Here is a 24,242-nt window from a genome sequence, read left to right as displayed (position 1 = left end):
GTGGTCAAGTTTAATACTTATTTTCTAAAAAAGTGATCTGAAACGCTCTCTGGCAGTGAAAATTTCTAGTAGCGTGTAATATAAACTCCTAAGGACAGTAGAGAGAGCTAAATCATTGAAGAGGTTCTCCTTGAATGTGCTCAGTCTTGTTGAACTTCAGGAGCTGGCAGAAGAAGGCACAGAAACAAAGACCTTCCTATTATTTTTCAGTTTCAAGATAGCTCACTCATTGGTATAATTCCAAACGATGGAAGTGTTTCCATTAGTGAAAGCTTGGGCACTACTTGTCAAGTCAGCATTATTAAATGTTTTTTTCTGCTCAGTGAAGCAATGTGGGGTTTGGTGGAATTCAGTTCTTTCAGTATTGCCAGTGATCTGCTGTATGACTTCAAATAAGTCACTCCTACTTTCCATATTTCTCCTAAATAATAACAGCAAACTCGTTCTTTCTTGCATCCTGCCCAACTGTATGTGCGTTATATAGCTTTGCACCATATTAAGCACTGTGGTCTAGAGAATAGTTAGGTACCTGAAGTGCTACTGAACAACAAAAAAAGTTTTATTATCTTTTAGAAGATAGATTAGATAATGTAATGAGTAATCTCAGTCACACCTTGTCATGTTACAAAGGTCAGGAGTTATATGATTAATAGTAACAAGTCTTATGGAAAACTCCAGTAGCTCATTGCACACTTATGAAGGTCATCTGAATGTTACTCTGTCTGTCTGAAGTATTATGTTACATTGGCAGTCATCCTCTTGAAACAAGGAAATCAGTAACTTGAGATATGAAGGAAAGCATCAGATTTCAAAATGAACTTGGCTTATTGGAGATGTTGAAGATATGGTCTAAATAAAAAGATCCAATGAAATTGACTAAAGTTCAATGCAGGATGTTGTCTGATATTGAAATATCTACACAGGCACTGGACAATGAACAATTTGTCAGGCAGGTGTTCTTCAGAGAGGACTCTGAGAATTATAACAGATTGCAGGCTAGCTCTACGAAGTCAACATTGCTTTATTACTAGGACACAGGCCAACATGGTAATATAGATTGCCTAAGAAGGTTCAGTTTGAGCACAGTGCTCTTACTTGAGAAAAAGCTGACATGATTGATGAGAATGAGTATCATCAGGCTGAACAGATGTGACCAAAGAAGAAGAGCTGGATGAACTACGTTCTTCAACCTAAAGAAGAGAAGAGGAATAGTTGGTATCAATCTTTGTAGAGGAAAGAAGAACCATTAATATGCTTGAAATGCATTGGGCAAGACTCTGCATAAATATTAGGGAAACCTTATAAATGGTAGGACACAGATTGCCTGTGTGTGATGTGACACTTTCATTGTCAGAGGGTCTTAAAAACAGGTTGAAAGATTTCTGTCAGAAATGAGAGGTACTATTGCCCTTTCTTTCAGACAGGGGGGTGAAATAATGATCTATTAATGTGTCTTCTAGCCCTCTCTTTCTAGGATAATTGTCATCCCATCAGCTGATCTAGAGTCATTATTATCACCTAGAAAGTGTAAGGAAGGAAAATATATAAACCTCTTCATCCACACGACTTAAAGGTGCAAATTGCAACTTTATATCAAGGCCATGAGTGCACTTAAAAGCCTTAATTGCCTTAACTAGTCTCACTGGGGACCACCACTCATGCAGCCTCTGCCCCATGGCCCAGGTGTCCCATTTAAGTGCAGGCCTGAGCATCCTGTCCTGGCCTGAGCTGTGTTGTCCATGTAACTTTCTCTACCCCCGTCTTCTATTGCTCCTGAATTGTTTGGATTTCCTGATTTCACCTTGAACATGATACATTACTTTGCCTTATCTGATGATTACTAGACTGTTGATGGGACCTGTTATCATCACCAACCTGAACCTGACCCTGCTTGGGTACCCTGTTCAGACAGATCCTGTGGGAATGCATGCTGCCACTGAGGCTACTGCCTGTGCTGGGCTTACCCTTGACTCAGGGGTTTTTTTCCCTTAAAGAGCAGTCTGACTCTTTTTGATCCCTGACACTTAAAGCCCATTGGCTTTAGAGATGCCCTAGTTCTCCACCAAAGTAGTTCCTACCAATACCAAAATGAAATTAGATAGAGCAGCAACCACACTTAAAAAACTATTGTTCTGATTTATTAAAATTTCCCAGTGTTGCTTTTAGAAAATACAGGCTTCACCAACATGAGGGGTTTTGTGTAACTTCTTGAGCAAACATGACAGTTGTTGAATGTTATTTGTGCTCCACTACTCTACTGTTTTTTTGTCAAATCACCAGTGGACAAGCAGACCACCTTGTAATAAGAAACATATTTTTCTTATCTGACTGTTGTCTAGAATGTACTAGTCTTTAATATGAGAACACATCTCTAGCAGACGAATTGCCAATATTAAATAATTCTTGAACCCTCTATCCTTCCCAGACTCACAGACATCTACTGAAATGGCAGTGCACTCTTAAAAATAACATCCACATTAGAATGCCTTGAAAACAACCAATAGAGTGTTCTGTGGTTATGTTATAAATTCTGACTGAGAAGATCACCTTACATACAGGCAATGATGGTGTTCATGGGCATAACTTACAGAGCAAAACAAAGCCATTTTGAAGAAGTAGAAATGAGTGAAGGTATTGGAGTAGCTTAATAGACTGATAATGTCGTCATAGCACAATCCATTTAATGTGTTGTACCCAGCATTCCTATGGCATCAGTCAAATTCAAATTATAACTATTATTCTATGCAGCTTAGTAAACATATCACAATTTTATTGTCTAGGAAGGAGTCTGTGGGTTTGGTCAACAGTTATAAATAAAAAAACCCTGACTGAATTATCAAAAAATGAAATCATATGAAACTCGCCAGGAAAATACCGAAAGGACTGTCTTCAAGGTACTCTTTGTACACACTATGTTGAGAATTCTTGAATGTCACTATTACCACTGACGATATCAATGAACTGCTACAGCACTGATTAACGTTGACGGAACAGCATTACATTCTCAAAGAGGAATAAACCATAACTTTATATAAAACCACAGAAACATTTTTGGAATGCTGATTTCTTAAGAAAAGTACAAAGCAGTCTGAAAACTGGAAGCTGGGATTTTTTCAGTATCACGGACTTAACAGTACTAACCATAATTCCCTAGATCTATGCCTGTGTGCTGTATGTGAAGAAGGCATGTCCTTGTCAGAAGTGCTTAAGAACAAAATTCTCTGGCCTCCGGCTAGCACAACAGTTCCAGCTGCAGCTTTTAGGCAGCTATAAATTATGATTTCAGATATGTCCCCTCAGACACCTCAGCTGGTGGCTTATGGCTCTCAGTTTCACTGAATATGATATTGCCATAGTTTAAAATCTTGTAATTTGCTGTCCTTTATCCCCTAGCAGTAATAGATCCCTTCCTTAGTTCTAGAACAGAGCCTGGATATTCTTGTCCTGTGTGTTGTATCTACCATAACAAAATCCTCATCCATAACTCCATCTCCTGGGTGTTAATGAAATACAGTTAAATAATTATGGGATCATGGTAATGTCGATACAAAATTTGCTGTATTGTTTAACTGATGGTACCCAGATAATTGCCAAATACCTAGGGTATTTGTTTTTCTTTCTGCTAGTATGTCATTATGAAGTAATTTGTCTTTTAAAACAGACTGCCTTATTGATAACTTCTGTCATGGCCTCATCTAGTGTGTTCGACTTTGTAAAGCCTGAAAACTACAGGGCTATATGTGGGCTGATGGGAGTTGCATCATATATGTCATATGAGACATGAAGGCCTGCTGTGACATTTCTGAAGGTGCTACGTGTTGCTGCCTCGCTTTCCAAGGACACTCTGTTAGGGTTATAGACAACAGTAGCTGAATGAATAAAAATCTCCTGTACAGTAAGTAGATATGTGTAATTGAATCCCTGTCCCTCTCAAGCCAGCATGAACTGGTCCCTTTCCCTCTTCTTCTGTCTTAATTAAACACATCATATTTGTGGTGTCAGTGGTTCATACTCACTACATGGGCAATAGTACTTGTTTGCTTGTAACTGATAGTACTTCTGCTTGCCTGTGCCTTTCTTCAAGCCTTCAGAGGAGAACCACCTTTTCCCCAGTTCATCTTTTTTGAATCATATGTCAGGTTAACTCAGTTACAGCTGAAGAGGTAAGAGGTGATGAACTTTGGACAGCTAACAAAAGATAAGACACATCAGAAGATAAGTGCATTACAGAGGAAATGGAGCACATAATAGAGAAAACCTGCAAATCATGCTGCTCAGAAACAAAAAGTCGGAGTGCTTTACTTTTAGGCAGAGCAGAATAAGGATACTATCTTTGGAAAGACAATTAGTGTGGACTCAGAAAAGAAGGATCACACCTCATGAATCTAATATTGTCTGCCTGGAGAGGGAAAAACCAAGTGAGTCACAGCAGGGAAACTATTGGCATAATTAATGAAGACCAGGGGAACGCTTTTCATACAGGAACATACCAAAGGCTTAACTCCAAAACCAAGGAGTAAGATAGACAGCTTAAGTGGATAAGGATTTTGTTGCAGATCCACAGACAGAATGGTGCAAGGCAGGATTGCAAAGAAAGGGGAAAAGTGAGAGAACTGACAGATGATAGCCTTGACAATTGTGTTATTTCACAGGTAACAGCCTCAGGGGGTACAACATAAGTACGTTGATTCCCCATTCAGAAGAATTACTTGCATCTCACATGACAAAGCAAATTTCATAAACATGGAAAAATGTGCTTTGAATATTAGAAATCTTTAAGGTCAGAGGAAGCATTATAATCAATTGACATGATTATTTATGTTATGGACCCCAAACCATCTATTTTTCACAGCTCTGAACACCACCTTTTTCTTTGTGTCCCTGCAGCAATCCTGACTGCTGAGCACTACTGCAGTGCTCATGCTACTAGTAAGAACTTGAGGCCCAGAAGGCATGTTAGTTTTCTTGTGCTTCTAGCTCACACCAGCCAGCCTCAAACTATGGCTAGAGGCAGTCCCTTCAAGCCTGCCAGCTTCCTAAGGCTATGACTCCTTTCTTGACAACTCCAAAGGCTCACCCTTCTCTGCTTTCTGTTTTGCAGGACAAGTGCATGGATTGTTTCTCCTAACATGATTAAGAGTGTGTCACCACTTCTCTGCTTTGAACAGTCATCCTAAAGACTGAGTAAAGACTCTGGTTAGCTATCTTGATGTGGAAGCATGATTACTTTTTTTTTAAAAAGTAGCTTTAATCTGTTGGGGGAGCTCTCACTCCCCCATTTTTGGCACCCCAGGATATAGTTCCACCCACTGGTTGTGAGGTCAAGTGAAGACCCTTGCATCAGATCTTGCCAATACACTAGTGTTAGTCGGTTCTGGCTTGGTATATTAGACTTTCCTATTCCTAAAGGAATAGTATCAGCCCGCTCAGAACCCTACAGATATTATCACTGCTCTCCCCTTTGGCCTTTCTGTCACCTTGTTAGTGAACAGCTGATACCCTGGTCTCATGGGGTTCATTGCTGAAGTGAAAGTACCTGCAACCAGCTGGAACTGTCAGAGCCCCAGTGGCTTACCAGCCCTGCCCAGCCTCCCCCAGGGCCTCTCTCACCCCTGCCTGGGACCCCATGTCAGCGCCCTGGGGCCATCAGCCCCTGTGCCAGCGATGCTGCAGCAGGGACAGTCGGTCTCCAGCTCCCCTCAGCCCTGCCTGGCCCCTGGGCTGATGTCCCATCCCAGTCCCCATCAGGTTCCCAATCCCTGGGCTGGGGCTGCCCCCAGCTGCCCACCCCCAGCCCAGCTGCCTGGCTGCCAGCTGGGGTGGTGGGAGCCAGGCCCAGCCCTGCTACCCCCACGGCGAGTCCCCATGGCTCCCAGCTGCCAGGAAGCCACCAGCCCACGCTGGGCCCTGACACTGCAGCAAGAAGAATGCATCTCCTCCTCTTTGCTGTACTAAGGTCATCAGAAAAGATAGAAGACCTGAATTCTCTCTGTTGCTGTCATCTCTGGCAGAGATATGTTACAAAGGTTGTGAGGGTGAAACCTGACCTATTCTTGTCATGGAAGACATTACAATGAGTTTACAAGAGATGCACCAGAGGGTAGACATGTTTATTGTCTGATCCATAATTTCATAACTTTTACATTTTTTTCTGAGGTTAAGGGTAGGTAGGTTGACTTCTGTTCTAATATGGTAATTAAATGGACTTGGGTGGGTGAATGTGTTAATGTGTTACTCAGATTGAAAGAATGAAAATTCTTTCATTAGATGTATTACATAACTTTAAACATCTGCCTTTGCCCTATGGAAGAGAAGGATAGGAGGTACTACTATTGCCTTCCTCTTTTTGCAATGGCTGGTGTGGCAGGCTTTTGTGTTACCTGTTACTACTGCTTTACTTGATGCTCTCCTGCCCTCCTCTTATTCAGACTTCACTGTGACCACACCTATCTCTATTTTAAGATATTTGAGGAATTTGGTCCATCCAAGAGGTAACACCCCCTCCACCCCGCCTTCCTGCCACCTTGTTACCAAGACAAGGTTGTCAGGAGGCAAGTTCCTAGTTTTTCAGAATTTTGGATGAGGCCCTCTGAATTAATCAGATACAGAAAGGGTCCTGGTTGTGAAGAAAAACATGTCCAGAATCTGAATTCTTAGCCTGCCAAGAACTGTTGAGTGGTTGATACTGTAACCAGGGTGATGAATTTAACCAACCATGGATGCTGCTATACTCCTTGTACAGCTCTATCCAACTGCACATCAAGTCTGGGGACAATCAGTATATTCTTTGATCTGTATTTTAATCTCTGGGTAATAATTAATGTGAATGAAACAACGGACAATATGCTTCTGTCAGAACCCCTCTTTTAAGGCTCAAAGCCTAGTTTTTAGATCCCAAACCCTCACTTTTAGGGTCCAAACCTCTGCTTTAAGGATTAAAGCCTCATTTTTAGGTAGCAATGATTCAGGGAATAAATGGTTGGGTGTTACTAATGCAATCTAGTGTAGCTCAACAAATGCTGGGGCCTGGAGCCAAAACTTAGCCAGGGTAATGAGGTAGCCTTAACAGTAACAGCCTGCAAGATGACTAAAACTTGTTGCTTTGGGGGAGTCAGAAAGGCTTCAAGATAAGAAGTGCCTAAACAGTTACGATGACATTTGACCTTAAGAAAAGCAGATGTACAGAACCATAAAGATAAGAAACTGCAGAGCAAACGCTAAACCAGAACAGACCATCCCTCAAGGATAGTGCATACGTAATCTCAGGACTGAGTTTGCGCGAAAGCAAGGGTGAACTAGCGGACACAGTGAAGAAGAATATATCCTTCATCCAGAGACCCCTGAAGACCACCCGGAGACACCAACAGGCATGAGTAAATTACATTTGCATATAATGAATATAATGTATCTTTTATCGGAAAACTACTGAATATGTATATAGAGCATGTACTTAACCGGCACAATTAGATCTGACAGTATGCACGTTAGGAAGAGCGATTCCACCCCCCCCCCCCCCCCCCCCCCCGTGCATCCGGTGCCGTAAATAAAGAATGCCTGCCTTTTAACACTACATTGGTGTTAGGAGGTTTATTCCCGATTTCGGTGACAACACTATCTCTATTGCATTCTGGCAGAGTGTGTCCCTGGGCTGCATGAGTCACGGGTGTTCGTGTTCTACAAATAATGGTGATGCATATTAGTAACTAAACACCCTGGAATACTCCAGAATTCCCATTACAGTCAACCCTGACAAAAGGCGTTAATTAATTTTGTGGATGTCATGGGTGCATGACTGTAAACACTGAAGTGTAAACACTTCAGAAGCTGCATGACTCTGAATGAGAAACAACTGGAGGTGTCAGATAACATCAATGTAAGGAAAAGAGTGGAGTACCTGTGAAGTGTTTGGTATGCATCCTAAAAGAGAGGTAATAAAGCAGTTCAGAGAACTGAAAATTTGTGTTTTATTCCAGAACAGTCTTCCATCTGTTCTGCTCTGGAACAAGAAGACAGAAGTAATTTCTTTGCAGAAGCAGAGTGAATAACCATTCTGGGAAAGTCTTCTTGAAATCGGCTGGAAAAAAAAGATGCCCTTTCCCCCACCCCAGGAAGATAGTGTTCTGTGGGAACAAGGGTCAGAATCTCTCTAGCAGTAAGCAAAGGACATTTTATAATACTGTAACAGATGAATATACATAATAAATAAATAAGAATAATAGATAGCTTGTATATTTTGCTACCAAGGCTTTGCAGGAAGTATTCTCTTCCTGATACGTACAACTCAGACTCTTCTTGGTGGTCAGTCCAATGAGGAAAGGTACCTTCTTCCCCTGTCCTGGGCAGAGAATGATATTCCTTACTGGACTGCTTTGTACTGGTGGAATTTATTGTTGAGCAGAAAAAGAGGTGTATTTATTTTAAGCAGTAAAAGTTAAAACAGAATCTGTACAGCTGACTTTTGTTTAAGGAGCAGAAACAACATCAAGGAGTCTGTGGCTTAGAGATAAGGTGGTTTTGTTACCGAAAAATGCGGTAAAATCAGAAACAATTCTTTAACACCGATTTAGTATTAAAGAGCAGGCAGTCTTTATTCACGGCGCCGGATGCAAGGGGGATCGCTCCTCTTAACGTGCATGCCTTACACACCCTTCCCATACAATTTATAGATCAAAAATGTACCTATTCATACATATTCATTATTGTCCCTTCTACTGATTGGTACAAACTTGCTCGTTCCATATGTAAATTACTGCACAGGCTCAGTTGTCCTCTTCCATTGTTCTCTTTTGAGGAGGTGATGTTACTTGGGTCGGTGGTCCATGAGTCGGTGGTCGCGATCTCCCCCTGTCGGAATTACCTTTTACTTACTCGGCTCTTAATCTTGGCAGTCCTGGCCAGTTTTCTCAGTCCACTACATGAAACCACATTTTGTCATCCTTTTCTGACAGAAGCACATTGTCTATTGTTTCGTTCACATTAATGATTACCTAGGGACTAAAATACAGATCAAAGAATACACTGATTGGTATACTCCATGTCCCCAGACTTAACATCCATTTGGATAGGGCTGTACAAGGAGTATAGCAACATCCATGGTTGGTTAATTCTATCGCTCTGGTTACAGTTTGTTGTCAGTTTTAACCACTAAAACAATTGAAGTTTTATGGGAAGGAAGTTAAAATTTCCTTTTGGAAAAATATTTGTGCAAAAGTGACTAGCTCAAGTAGGATTTCTTTGTACATGTTTATGTGTGTGATTACCTGCAGGGATGAATGTCACGGACTCCTGACAGATGTTCTGAGTGTTATAATTAATTTAGCCTTAAACGGAATTTCAATTAAAGTTTACAATTTATTGAATAGAGACAAGCAAGCAGCGCTGGATGCACGGGGGATCCTTCCGCCTAACGTGCATACCATCATACAATACTACAGGGTTTATATTCAATTACTTAATTAATAACAATTAGTAAAAACACACCTAAGTTTACACTTATTGGTCAGTGATAAGCATCCCACTTGCCGTTGGTCAGCCGTAGTTAAATTAGCCACGCTTGCCATGTAGATTAGCACGCATGCTCTTTACAGGTTGGGGGGGGCAAGTCTTTTTGGTCCTGAATTGGGTCGGTGGTCGCAATCTCCCCCTGCCGGAATTACCTTTCCTCCAGTTTTCATGCTTCAGTGCCTTCTGAGCCAAGAAGTTCCCTGTTATCACCACTGGCTGATTTGTGGCCTTCCCCATCTTGGCACTCTCCTTTGTATCAGGATGCTTCCACTGTTAGCAACAAATCGCCAATCAACATTCCAATCATTAAGACAGTTAGCAAGTCAATTGAACGTCCCTCAGTTACACAAGCACAAACAGTTCCATATTGACACGAATCAGATGAACACATTTTACATGTGGAAGATCTTTATTGTCAGCTTTTCATTGCTTATATATCTTTTCAACACATTCCTCACACAATCACATGCACAAACAATTTCTGTTATTTGTCAGCTAGCTCTAAACATGTGCCTTATACTACATTCTAATAGGCTGTTCTGTTTGCTCTAGCTCTAAGCACGTGCCTTACGCTACATTCTAATAGGCTGTTCTATTTGCGCTACTTCATTTGGTTTAGCTTACTTAAATTCTTCTTGGCATTTCCCACGTTCCTGTCTCTGTCTCTTACTGCCACATTGCTTTAGTTCAAGGACATGTCAAACAGTGCTAAGTTACTTGCAATTTCATCCCCCACAATTACACTTAAGGCCCGAATCTTCCTTGTCAGCCTGTTCTCTTCTGACACCCTGTCACTACAGCAACAATGAGCTAAATACAGCTTTAATTGTAAATATGTATTTGTACTTTTGCCTAGAATTATTCTTCCCTGATGGTCTGATATCCCTAATGGTGGTGTGCATCTCATTTGTTTATAGGTTACAAGTGAAGAGCACCATTGGAGTGAAGAAAGTTACAGCATACCAAATGCATGTTTAAATCTGCTGATTGTCTGAGAGCATGCTGAACTGGACCTGTAGCACTGGAGAAGACTGGAGGCTTGTCTGCCTCTCAGAGCAGGAAGCTCACTTAGGGATGGGCAGCTGCCTGGAGGTCTTAGAGTCAGTTAGCCCCTCTTTCACTTCACCCTGTGTTCCAGCCCCACTTGGGACAAGTCCAGGTGAAGAGGTGCTGGGTGAAGAAAGAGAGGTGATTAATTTAAGACCACACAGCCCCCAAGCAGATAGCTGAAATATTTGCATGAGAGAAGAGATAATTTTGTTTGTAACCTATCTGTTCTTGGCTAGGCTACTTGTAGGCCTATGGGCCTCTGAAAGCCTAGATCAACAAGTCCTTCTGGTCCTTTTGTTTGTATTAAAGTACTAGCAACTGCTCTTCTGAAAGACCAGTTGAACAGGAGTTTCCTCGTTCCTACTTGTTCATATTCCTGCTAAGATTTCCGTTTTAGGACGAGGCTCTACCTGCCTCCTCAGACGCTTGACTGGCACTGGGCAGACTATGCCTCCGACCCCTTGCCCTGCCCCACTCCCGCCCAGCAGCGGCGGTGACATGGCGCGGCGGCCATGACGACACGCGGCGGCTGTGACGCGCTCTCTTCTCGCGAGAGAGCGGCCGTCGGCGGCCGCTCCCGATAAATAGCAGGGCGAGGCCGGGTCTACCTAGTCAGCGGCGGTGGCAGTGGTGGCGTGTCTCTCCCTCCATCGTAAGTACGGCCGCCTGCGGGGCCCGACCCGGATGCCCCTGACCGCGGTGCGGCGGGGGCCGCACTCTGCGCCCTCTCGGCCGGCGGGGCTGGCTTCGCAAAATGGTGGCGCCCGGCGGCAGCTCTCTGCGGGGCCGCCTCCGCTGCCGCCGCCCCCGCCCCTGAGGTCCGCCCGATCCCGGTGCGTTTCGGTGGGCTGCTTAAGACGCTCCCGGGACCAGAAAGTGCTGAGGCGCTGGTCTGTCCCCGGCAGCGGCTTTGCAGCGCCCCGAACACGGAGAGGTCTCCGGTGATCCCTGAAAATGGGGATGCCTTCCTCCCTTGGGCACCACGGCTAGCCGGGGCAAGCCTCCTGATTCTTCTGCGTGGCTCGTCGTGCTGCTTTCCGGACTTTAACTTCTTTCCCATAGCGTGGGGGCGGGGGAGAGCAGAAATTGAAGTTGTGACTTAGTTCATTCCGCTTCCTGTTCAAGATTTTTTGCTGTCTCCAAAATACACTTTTGTACTGATTTTTGCCAGAGCTAAGACTATTGAAGTGATCTCCAAAACTGTGCAAGGTCTTAGCTATCTTCCTTGTCTTTAAGAGCAGCAATAACTTCACAGACTAGCCCGCCTATTTTAGCACTAAAATTCAAATCCATGCCATGCGTAGCTGGATCTTTTGGGACTCTACAAATACCGAATAATCCTTAAAGGGCCCTTCTTCCTTCAGAGGCCAGATTTTGCACTTCTAGCCTCTTCTCCTGGTCTACAGCATGTTTTGCAGTTCAAAGTGAACTTCAGTTGTACTCTAAGTAATGTAACTTGTAATACTATGAGAAACACAGCATGTTTCGGTGGGTATTTCAACACTTGATGGATGGAAGCAAGACTTACTTGTTACTGCTGTAACCCTTGTCTGTTACCTGCTTGTATGTTCTGTGTACAGTGGTTAATCTCATTACAGGTGTTACCTTATGGCACGTGTGTTAACATTTTACAGGTATATTTGCACATATTAACAGCATGTCTTTGTTCTTGTTCCCCATTATGCAAGGGAAAAGTTTTACTTGACCTCAGGCAGAATATTAACGCACTCCTTTTGATATTGCCACACGTACAAGAAAGAAAACTGCTGTTGGCTCTTTGACAAACCTAGCAGAAAGCCTTGAAAACCACAGTCCTGTTGAATTCTAGCTTGCCTTTCTGTTGCGTTCGTGTATGCAGGTTCTTCTGGAACTTAAGTGTCATGAGAAACCATCAATGCAAAAAGTGCTTCTTGCAGATTTAGTTCAGCCTGCATACGTACATAGGATGACAATGCACTTCTGTGTGTTCTCCTTGTGTGGTACTACAATATCCCTCTCCTTTTATAGGGCTCATATGGGGAGAGCTGTTAGTATTTTCTCCATTGGAATACATGTTGGAAAATAATTGAGTGGTGTAGGCTTGTTGAATAACTGGTGACCACAGCCTGTTTCTGTGTGGGATGGGTAATAATTAAATCGAAATTAGCACAAAGGAGAGTTATTTTCTACAGTGGGAAAGTCCTATGCTCTGTGTGTTATAGGAATGCTAACTTTTTAGCAAGCTGAGTGGGGGAGCTCTACATGGGCATCTGGCATGGCACTAGAGATAGTGAACAACTTGAGTTTAGTGGAGTGACTTGTGAGGTTTGAGCTGAGGTTACTGAAATGAGTGCTTCACCTCAATCTTCCATGTGTTTTCAAGATTTGGGACAGCAGTGATGACTCAAATGTAAAACTTGACTCCCTTATGCTAGTAGGAGATGTAATCTGATTAAAGATATTTGTGGTGGATTCTTCATCTGACTTAAACATCCTAAACTAGAGTTTTAGTGACTTGTTGATTGGTATTTCTTTGTCCTGGCTGAACAGATAAGCCCAAGTGTGTCTATTTCTTCTAGAAAAGATAAATCAGTCCACCAGTTGGTAACTCTTTGGTAATTTTGCAATGAACTGATGTACCTCAAAGCCTTTCCCCATCTTGTCACAAAAGCATGTGCCCCATTTGTATTGCTTAAGCCAAAGTAATTAGGAAACAGTTTTAGATTTCTAAATTTTGTTAAAATAAAATGTAATTCCTGTATGCAAGTATGTGAATATCCTAATCCTCTAGATCAGTGAGGTTGATTACAAAAGGGTTGTTGGTTTCAGAGTCTGATTAAGTGAAATAGATATGAGGATGATCAGATATGCTTCTTTCACAGGCTGTGTGAGATTCAAAGCCTGAAAAAATGGCGTTGGCAGCAATTGATCCACACCAGGTATGTCTGAGTTAGCTCCATAATTTCTTTTTATGTCTAGTTCAGAAAAACAGGAGTCGACTTACCTCCTTCTCTTTTAAACAGAACATTGTATTGAGGGTTGTCAACCTCCCCTTGGTGAGCTCCACCTATGATATGGTGTCCACAGCTTACATTACCACAAAAGATAACCATCCTTATCTGAAGTCAGTATGTGAGATGGCAGAGAAAGGAGTGAAGACAATTACTTCAGTGGCCATGACAGGTGCTATGCCTATCATCCAGAAACTGGAACCACAAAGTAAGGCAAAGATGGAGCTGTTAACTTTAATTCAACTCATTGCTTTATATATCCAGATGCACTTAGATTTTAGTATGGGCATGCTGATCTGGAGTGCTGTTTCAGGTAGTTGGCTGAACATGTTGCCTGACTTGTTGAGTAACTGATTACGGATGGGTGTGATTTAACATCTTTTGCAATACTAAACTGACTGACTCATCTTGATATCCGAGATGGTTACATAGTGTCTTGCACAACGCCTTCCTCACCTTTCACCTGGTTTCAAATGCTGCTTTGTACTTTCTCTCACCCAGAACACTTGTGATTAAATTTGGCAACTGTGTCACAAGGCTGTTGCAGCCAGAAGCCTCGTGTCATGAAGTGGCAGAAGGCCAAGTGCTTCAGCTTGTTCTAACAGTTACTGGACGGATTTTCTGTGCCTGCAAGTGAGCTTTTTTTCTGGCACTATAAACCTGCCTTGCTCTTGGGCTTTGCTGCCTCAAATGTCACTGAAAGGGGAGGAAACTGCTTAAAAGCATTGTTGCGTCTGCTCTGTTTCAAGATAAATTCTCAGCTGGAGTTGTTTTTTCCTTAGTATAAATAAAAATTAAAACCAACTATTGTAATTTCTTTTCTAGTTGTAGTTGCCAACAGCTATGCATGTATAGGTCTAGACAAAATTGAAGAGAGACTGCCTATACTGAATCAACCCACTGACAAGGTAATTTCTTTGCATGTACATATGCTAAGCAGAAGAACTACACAGCCTTCCTCTTTTGTATTACCACTAAAAATACAGGGAGACAGATTTCAATAAGGCACCCCTGACGCATTGCTTAGAAGCAATGAGGAAGTAAAAGTGTTTCTGTAGAATTGTTTGTTCCCTTTGGGAGGCAATGAAGCCTTTTTTTTTTTTTTTTTAATTTGCCCACCATTTGATACATCTAAGGCTGCTGTTCACTGGTGGGTATCTTTTTAAAAATTCGAGTCCTTATCTCTTTCCTGCTCAGCATGAAGCAAATAGTGCCTGAATTACATTCACTGAAGTGTTTTGAGCTGAAGGCTGTGTGGGAGCCATATTTTTTGTCTTGTACAAGTTTTCAGTGCAGAATTTCTTAGGTAACCAATACCTGTACAAGCTTTAGCGTCAATTTATATTTCCTGGATTATGTAGCTCTCTAGAAAATATTTCTAGTGAATCAATCTATTGCCTATGGCAGGTTGTCGCCAATGCCAAGGATGTAGTTGTTGGAGCCAGAGAAGCTGTAACAACGACTGTGACTGGTGCCAAGGAATCTGTTGCTCACACAATCACTGGAGTTGTGGGCAGGACTAAAGAAGCAATGCAAGACAGTGTAGAAATGACCAAGTCAGTTGTCAATGGCAGCATTAACACTGTCCTGGGAAGTCGTGTGGTGCAAATGGTGAGCAGTGGAGTGGACAGTGCTCTCACTAAATCGGAGATCTTTGTAGACCAGTATCTCCCTCTTACAGAAGCAGAACTAGGTAAGACCAATTCAAGGTTTGATTTTGTTGGAATGCTGGTACTGGTGAGAAGGAAGCAATCATTCATTTATTACCTAGTCATAGTGAGGAAGGGACATGTACTTCCCAAACTGCCTTTTGCATTGCTGGTTGTAATAGCATCTTCACAGGGAAGCAGAGTAAGGATTTCCACATATGGTGGTATATCAACCTGGTGCTAAAGGATTACTAAACAAGTCTAGTATTCAGCTATTACTAAGCAAATAAAATTGCCTCAGACCTCTTAGGCTTTCTTGCAGGGGTCAATTTGCTTCCTTTCTACATATCTAGAGAAAGAAGCTGCAAAAGTTGAAGGTTTTGAAGTTGGTGTTCAAAAGCCAAGCTACTATGTTCGACTAGGATCTCTGTCTTCAAAGGTCCACACACGTGCCTACCAACAAGCCTTAAACAAAGTTAGAGATGCTAAGCAGAAAAGCCAGGAGACAATCTCTCAGCTCCACCACACTGTTAGTCTGGTAAGTTTTTAAGCTTTCACTTGAGGTCTAAAAACCAAATGTTGGCATAGTTTTAGAGTGCAGAAAACAGCCAAAGGAGGCATAGGAAAACTGGAATTGTGCTCTCAAACTGAATGCATTTTCTAAACATAAAGCAACTCCCTTTCAGAGTTTTTCCTCACCATTCAGGAGAGGTCCTAACTCGGGCTGAGCTGTAAACTAACCAGCAATTGCTTGTAACTTTAAGCACCACAGAACTAGCGGCGGCACATTTAAAGTGATATTCCTGTTTTAGAGTGCTGGGTCTGACACAGACTTCATTCACTGAAGTAAGTGTCTTGCAATTTAGAAACACTTCAGTCCTTTAAGTCCTTTTTGTTAATAAAATATCTGATTCTGTAGGGGCTTGCTCTTGCTGCGGGTATCTCTAAGCAAGTATTTAAAAAGGTGGTTACAAAGTAGGTAAGGTAGGGTAGCCTTAATGGAACTGTTTGGATTCCTTGCTTTACTTCTTTATTTGGCTGTATTTCAGATTGAGCATGCCAGAAAGAATATGAATAGTGCCAATCAGAAACTTCTTGATGCTCAGGAAAAGCTTTATCAATCCTGGGCAGAATGGAAGAAAAATACAGGCCAAAATGATGATGAACTGCATAGCGCTGAGGTAAGTAGACGTAAATGTAAACCAGAAATAAACAGATTGTATCCTGTTAAGGTAATGGCAAACTAACAGTCGCTAAAGTGTGCGGCATCTTAAGATCACAGAATCTTATGTGCAAACATGGAATCTGAATGCTGAAGCCCAGGGCAGCTGACTAGTGACTACTATGAAAAGTAGGGAATGCCCAAACTCTCAGATGAGCCCACTTCCTGCAAACACCCTAGGATTCATTCTGCTTCCAAGAGAGTGTTCATCCTGTTCAGCATGTGAACCTGTGTTGGGAGTCACTTTTCTGATATGGCCAAACCAGAAATAACAATTTCTTAGCGTACAGCAGGCTTAGGCACAGACTCACTGAGTCTTAATGTAGCTTTAAACAGCGGTTCATTGAGAATATACTTGCCTGCTTACCTGACTTGTTATCCAGAGGTGAAACCAGAGCTTGCTTATCTGTTGTTAGGTAGAAGCTACTGATGTTTCTGTTCCACAGAGTACTTGAGCACTGAAGAAATATCAAGTACTTTCAAGACTCTGACATTTCAGACTTAAGACCTGGTTTATTATCTGCTATGATTTTATTTTACATACATCCCCTTTACTTTGCTTCTTTCTGTATCTTGAGCAACATAAAGCTGTTACAGTCACAAAGAGATACTAATGTGCTGTTGTGCTTTTTGTTTCCAGTACATTGAGTTAAGAACTCTAGCTATTGCACAGAGCCTCACTCAACAGCTTCAGACCACCTGCATCACACTAGTCTCAAGCCTACAGGGACTGCCACAGAATGTGCAGGATCAGGTTTACAGTGTTGGGTCAATGGCAGGTGATGTCTACCAGAGCTTTCGGTCAGCATCGTCCTTCCAAGAATTATCAGACACCCTTCTTACCACTAGCAAAGGACAGCTGAAGAAAATTAAGGAGTCTCTGGATGATGTGATGGATTATCTTGTTAACAACACGCCGCTCAACTGGCTGGTAGGTCCCTTTTACCCACAACTGCCTGGCATTCAGCACGCTGAGAGCAAAGGTGAAGGGGAGAAAAACTCCAGCCAGAAAGACAAACAGCGTGAACACACAACTGAATAAACTGCATAGCATGAATGTACCCTGCTGACTAACCAAACAAGTGGCCTTAGCAAGTGTAGCTGTCAAAAAAAACCTTGGAGGAAAATCCATAAACATAGGCGTGGGGGAATGATCCAGAGAAAGGACACTCTCACACATGAGCTGTATTGTCCTGTGTAGTTAAGCCGCTGTAAAACCTCAAAACTGTCTCAAATGCCTAAATACTGGCAGCTTACAGTTGTCAAGATGCCTTGTTTGTCTGTCAAGTAACCTCACTATGCTTATTAATGGTGTTAATAACGTTGGTCTGAATAAAACCTACCACAGCTAAAAGCATTTGATTTGTTACATAATTCTGGTACAGCCTAAGCAAAAGCCTTACATACTATGAAATGCATTTAATAGCCTTGCTTACCGCAGATCATGCGTTAGATTATTATGGATCTGACTGTCTCAAATTCTACTGATACATAATTCATGACAAAAGTTCTGTGAGTGCAGAATTCCCAAGCTGAAAGTGGGGTTTCTGAATGAGTCAGCTGGAGTTACTTAAATGCTGTGACAGTGCTAATATTAACTGTATAAGCTTAACTATTCTATAACACAGTAACATAACCACAGAATCATGGAATATCTCAAGTTGGAAGGGACCCCCATAAAGATTTAGTCCACCTCCTTGCTTTTTGCAGGTTTACTTAAAACTAAACCATATGACTAAGAGTGTCATCCAGATGCTCCTTTAACTCTGACAGGATTGGTGCTGTGACCACTTCCCTGGGGAGCCTGTTCCAGTGACCGACCAAATCATTATTAATACATTTTTAAAATATGCAATATAAAGGCAAGATTCATGCTGTTTGTACCCAGGTGCCTGCTCTTGTGTCGGTTGGTTTTTTTCCTTTGTAGCCATCCTTTTGTAATTAATTTTGTATGTTAGTAATAAATGCTTCAGTAGCCAAAGTCTGTCTCCATTTCAGTGGTGTTTAAAACAAATGTAACATGCTGTTCTGTGACTCTTTCAAACTGGGTCCAGCAGAAAGCAAGCTTGAAATACAAATGAAGTAGACACGTACTAAAAAGATATTTGTGTGTGTATAGGTAGGTAAGATATTGCTGCCGCATTTCCTTCCTTCCTTTGTGTTCCTGTGCCTCATTCCATTCAGTCTTAGCTTTGCTGCTGCTTTTGTGGTTCTTGCTGTTGCCTACCTTTAATGATGATTGAAGCTGTGAGCTGATGGATGTTCTGCTATTGAGAAGTGTCCTGCCTTTGCAGTAGGTTTTCTGTCTGCATGAGACTGCTGGCTGGCTCCCTGTAAACAGTATATACTCCTCAGCTGCAAACACCAGTTTTAACTTGATTTACCCTCTTTTGAACTGGGGTGAGTAAAGTACATTAACACTCAGCTACTTGGGTGGAATTGTTCCTTAACAAATCCTGTGAATTCCTCCCCTGGAAGAGAAATACAGTCATTAAGAAATGAGGTTTCTTGGTTTAGGGATGTCCAGGTAAGTTGAGTCTGTGTTCTTAATGCATACCCTGTGCAACTTTGGGTTGCAATCATTTAGTGTAGCAGTGCTGGCTGCCATTTCCAAAGAGGTCACCAAACAGTGTGAAGCAAAAATGGAATTCAGAGGAAGCTTATCACCTAGTGACATACTGCTATGTGGAACAATGCCTCCACCTGGTACAATGTAGGCACTGAAACAAATTACATGTAGTCTAGCCTTCTAATGTGAGAGGGCTGGTTTTGCTGTTAAGTCAGGGTTGGTCTAGGAGTATTACAAAGACACTCTTTTAAGCATAATATTAAACAAAATTGTAACAACAGAGGATTACAGATAAGATTATGTTAACTTCAAGCTTTAAATACTTGCTTTTTGTGAGGGGGCTGTTTAACATGAGATGGTGAGATATTCCTTTCCAGTTAGGGCCTCAGTTAAGACTTCTGGAGTTCTTTCAGCAATTAATTCTGTGTACTTTAACTATTGGATGAGCCCAGCTAGAGAATATCCTCTTTTTATCTCAACTTGTAATAAAATTTTTAGAGTGTATCCACTGTTGTAGAGGTGGTCAGGAACAGAATGGGACTAATCAGGTCTGGGAACAGCTGCCAGTTCAAAGACAGGATTTCCCATCTTATATGTATTGAAATACTAAGGTGTTGGGCCTTCATTCTGAGGTGATCAATCAAATAAGATATTCGAACTGCTCACTCCCGTGAGGACTGATAAATAAACAGCACCATCTACTATTAATGTAAGAGTAATACATCTCTGTTCTGCCTTGTGTTGCACTGCTGTTCTGTCCTCTCTTAGATGGCTGTCTAGCTTTACTGAATGTCAGCAAGCAGGTGAAGTAGAAAGCAGAGCTTGCTCATAATTTTTTCCGTCTGTCTTACCTGTTCATAATTGCAGGTTTCAAACAGCTCAGCTATACTGCACAGAAACTTGCTTGCTTTTAGTCTGAAAACACTCTTGAGGGTATAGCTTGGGCTAGAAAGCTGTGAAGTGTCTCTGGAACCTTTAAAAAAAAGATAAGACCAGATATGTTGAAAATTTGAGGAAATAGTTATCCTGTTCGCAGCAAGGCAGATAAACTACATGAAATAGAGTGTTGAAGGCTGCTAGTCACACACAAACTGGAATGGTAAAGGTTAGAATACTAACAAAGTAATTATCACTGGTAAGGTTATTTAGGGTTTATTTAGAATTCAGAAAATTATTGGTTAAGAGATGACATAAAAATCATCCATGCTAGTTGAAACTTCCCCTTTCCAGGCTCATTTAACAGAGAACTGTTATTCTATAATTACTGACAATCCTTTGCTACAGAAGTTTTAAATATAACATTAATAAATAGCTCCATATGGTATAAAAGTTTCACAAACATCATATTTATAGCAGCACACACATTGATCAAATCCAAATTACAAGATTTGTATAAGGACTGGAGTTGCAGGGATATTGTTAGTTTGCCTCAAGCTGAAAAGCTTTTTGAAATCTCTCTCATTGCTAATGATGACTTTTTTCTCAACTGCAACTTACAGTAGTACTACATAGCCGGTAAAATAGGTGAAAGGATTTGGAAACGAATGATGAATTATTTCTCTTTATTTAAAAACAAAGCCAAGCAACCAAAAACCACAAAAAACCACCCAGACGCTTATCTCAGCCGTATAATTAAAAAGAGAAAATGGGACCTAGCATATCTTTTAAACCTGATCTGTTGGTCACTTGCATGATCAGAAAGTCTTACCTGCAACAGCTTGTGGGAGGTATTGTCCACAATGTTTTGTTAAATGTGTTTGTTTTCATACTGAGATAGAAATGTTATTTCTTTGGGATAATACAGTCTCTGATGACTAAAAATAAGTGCCTGTTATGAAAGTGCACAAAATAAGAGCAATCTCTCAAATTGGTAGTGGCTCAGTTCTGAAATATATTAAGCAAGAAGAAATGGATTAATTTAAAGTTAAGTTAGTATTGACATTAACATTTGTATATGAAGACAGCAAAACACTTAAGTATGTTTTGCACCATTCCATGCAAGGATTTTGTAAGTTTTGCACTATTCCGTGTAAATGATCTAACTGCACCTTACAGTGAAGTGGCACGAAGAAGAGTCATATCTGGCCTTATTCTTTGTTCAAGAATTTACTTATTGCTTTGTTTTAAGTTCCTCTCAGCTGTGAAAAGTGATACGGAACTGAAGATCCTTAACCTAAGCAGCCCAGAACAGCAAGGGCTTTGCATTGTTTAGTTAGACTGGTGCAGATGTGAGAATATGCTATTTTAATACAATTAGCATGTTCAAAACTGAGATAAATCATACTGACATCAACCCTGTTTTACTTTCATGCTGACAGATACAGTCCAATTTGAAATTCTTTCATGGGTATGAACATCTTACTAGTACGTTGAAGCACTCAGCTGCTTATAATACACATGTTAAGGAGATGAAGAAAGCAAAAACTTACATTTGAGTGATGTGTTGTCAGTAAGAACAACATGGATATAAGTAATAAAAGTGTCTTAAACCTTGGATATGGTGAAAATTATCACTGGTCAGACGCAGTTACTGAACATGGTCACGTGCCCCACTCAGTGTAAATATCTGTATTTAAATAATAATAATCTGTGTTTAAACAATTTGTTTAAACCATCTGTTTGGGCAGATTTTTAAATGAGTTTGCATATGGACTACTTGGCCTTAGATATCGCCATTTGTACTGCAGTAAGAAATACAGGGTCATGTGCTGATAATGGGAAAACTTGTTGGTTTCCCCAAATTCTGTAATTAGACTTCTAGGTAAAATGCCATAAGCAGAAAGATCTAAGATAATTCTTGCTGGTAGGAAGATGTGTTTCCCCCATTCCTAGTACCTTTTGGTTTTTTAGGAGACAAAGATTAATGGTCTTATTTTGATCAAGCTTAGGTTCTCAAAGTGGTCTACACATTTCATTGTCTTCACACTAGTGCCTGATAAGAGATGTGTTGCTTAAGTTCTTCTGAAGCTCAGTTTTAATTAATATTTTAATTAATATTTATAAGCCCCTGGTGCCCTATGGCTACCTGCTCTCTAAGGAACTGTCATTCATATTCAGTGCTTCCTACAACCTGATAGCTGAAACAGTAATCCCTTTATCCTTTGCTGTGTTCTCTGTTCTTCTGACATGTCTTTACAGCAGGTAAAGCATAGATCTGTCCTGCATAATATCTTTAATAAAAAGTGTTTTGCAGTTAGGAAGCAGACTGCTTCTCCAGTCAGTGCTAAGCTTAAGTTACATAATTCTGTGCCTGGCTCCAAGTATGTCACATCACCAACCTTGAAGCTAACCATGAATCAAACTATAGATGCAACTATTTCTCATTTGGGGCAAAAAACTTCTGGTTATTAGTAAATTGCTTAATTATATCCCTTTTTTTCAGAAGTGCCTAAGTAATCTAAGTCCTACTAAGGGGACTTAAGCATTGGGACTTAAGCTCCTAAGTGTCTTAGACAACATTTTTAGAAGTAACATCCATGTATCACTAATGTCTCTGGCAATTCCTGAAACTTGATGCTGCATAACGGTACAGAATACTATACATGCAGTTAAAACAGAGGCCAAATGGGATTGCAGTTCCCAATATTTGTCTCCTTAGGAAAGGTCTGATGTGGTAGGCAGGCAGAGCAGTACAGAGCAATCTGTATGAAGCTCCTCAGTGCAGGTTCCTTTGTATAGCCCATTGCTCCCAAGGAAGGAAGAAAGGCAAAATAAGTTTAAAAACTTCCTTTCTTAATTTTCCAGTCACCAGTTTCACTAAATACGCTCCACTAAGTTCAGCTCTGCTCCATCTGTACTATAAAATCCTGCCTTCTGAGCAACTGATCAACGTCTTGCATAGTATTTGGTCTGTCTTAATGCTATGTGTTTTATATGTGACTGAGCATATTTCACTATTTGGTATTTTATGTATGATTTCTAGAGATGCTGAGCACCTTTGTCTCCTGACTTCAGAGAGGCACAAATTTATTTGGTTTTACTTTTAAATTAATTGAAATTTCTTTCCTACACAGGTTCCAGATTTCACTATTACAGACCTGTCTTCAGAGTCAGATGATATCCCAGATATTTTGGCTTTGGATGAAGACGATCAACAAGACTTTTCACGCACAAACGGCCCTTACACTGCAGGGCAAAGAGCTGAATAAAGAGAAGCATAAAAAAGTCTTTTTCATACAACGTGCTTTTGCCATGTTTAACTTATATTTCTCCATTTTAAAGGTGAACCTGTCTAGCTTAGGGATTTTGGGGATTTTTTTAAATGAGTACTGTTTTACTTAGCTGCATAAAAATTCTCATTTTTTTCCTCCCAAGGAATGCATGCTACATTAATTCATTAGCATGGGTGTCAAGCTCCCATTCTACAAGCCAGGTATAGCCTCATCAGCGTAGCCAACTGATCTAATCTATGTTAATTATTTGTTCTCCTACCGACATAGCGCTGTTCTCCAGTGCTTTGCGTAACGGGCTGCCAACAAAAGGAGTTGATGAGGATTTGCCCACGAAACTTCCCCTTTCAGTCTACACGAAAAGCACTTCTTCATCTACCTCTTTGCTGCCGGAAAGGGTAAGAGACTTTGTCTCAGATTCTCTCAGGTTCTTTTTGTTCGGCTTTGTACCTACAGAGCTTAGAAGCTTAGAGCTTCCCTTTGGCAAGAGTGCTTTATGCACAAAAGGACTCCTTTTCTCTCTTTATGCCTTCTGCGTGCAAAAATCTTGGCCCTCTTGACGCTATCAGTTGTGGGGCCTGAGACTAGAGGAGGGTAAATGCTTAAAAAGGAAAGTTCTCCAGGCATAAGGATGACAGTTGTAGAAGAAAGGGGAAGCGAATGTAAAAAGTAAGGAAAAATGGAGGGCAAAGAGATACAAACAGATGTGGGACGAAAGAAAATTGCAAAAAAAGAATTGAACGTAGGGATCTTTCTGGTGACAGCATTGACCTTTTTATGTTTAAATAAAACCCCAAGCGAATAATTGCTAAGGAATGTTGAGTCTGTGTTTACTTGCACACAGCGTAGTGTACAACTGTAGCGGTGGGGGTGAAAGGTAATTGGACTGGTAGTGGGCTTGTGACATTTCTTTCCGAGGATCAGGCTGAACTCCTCCGGTGGGGATCTCGGCGCCGCGGGGGCGGCTGCAGCAAGTGTGGAGATGTTGCACGCTACAAGTTATGTTCAGCCGCGGAAACGTTACTGGGCAGTGGGTACAGCCGTGAGCTTGGCACCTCGGCTCTCCTGTCACCTTGGTTGTCGTGAAAA

The 24,242-nt window shown here is 41.3% G+C and overlaps 2 protein-coding genes across 2 annotated transcripts in view; one reads left to right on the top strand and one right to left on the bottom strand.

Annotated features, from left to right (window-relative positions):
• Window positions 1-24,242, bottom strand: part of DENND4C (DENN domain containing 4C) — a 390,193-nt gene that overhangs the window by 103,476 nt on the left and 262,475 nt on the right. The window lies entirely within an intron of this gene.
• On the top strand, window positions 11,084-23,965 carry PLIN2 (perilipin 2). Its single transcript, XM_064439581.1, has 9 exons — window positions 11,084-11,206; window positions 13,416-13,472; window positions 13,557-13,752; window positions 14,370-14,452; window positions 14,952-15,237; window positions 15,547-15,731; window positions 16,243-16,374; window positions 17,056-17,346; window positions 22,998-23,965. The coding sequence occupies exons 2-9, from the start codon at window positions 13,443-13,445 to the stop codon at window positions 23,130-23,132; spliced, it is 1,338 nt and encodes a 445-aa protein (XP_064295651.1). The 5' UTR covers window positions 11,084-11,206; window positions 13,416-13,442; the 3' UTR covers window positions 23,133-23,965.

Source organism: Phalacrocorax carbo, chromosome Z (genome assembly GCF_963921805.1).
Source record: "Phalacrocorax carbo chromosome Z, bPhaCar2.1, whole genome shotgun sequence".
NCBI classification, from domain to species: Eukaryota; Metazoa; Chordata; class Aves; order Suliformes; family Phalacrocoracidae; genus Phalacrocorax; species Phalacrocorax carbo.
The sequence above is the reverse complement of the archived record's forward strand: the minus strand, read 5'-3'. Positions and strand labels throughout refer to the sequence as shown.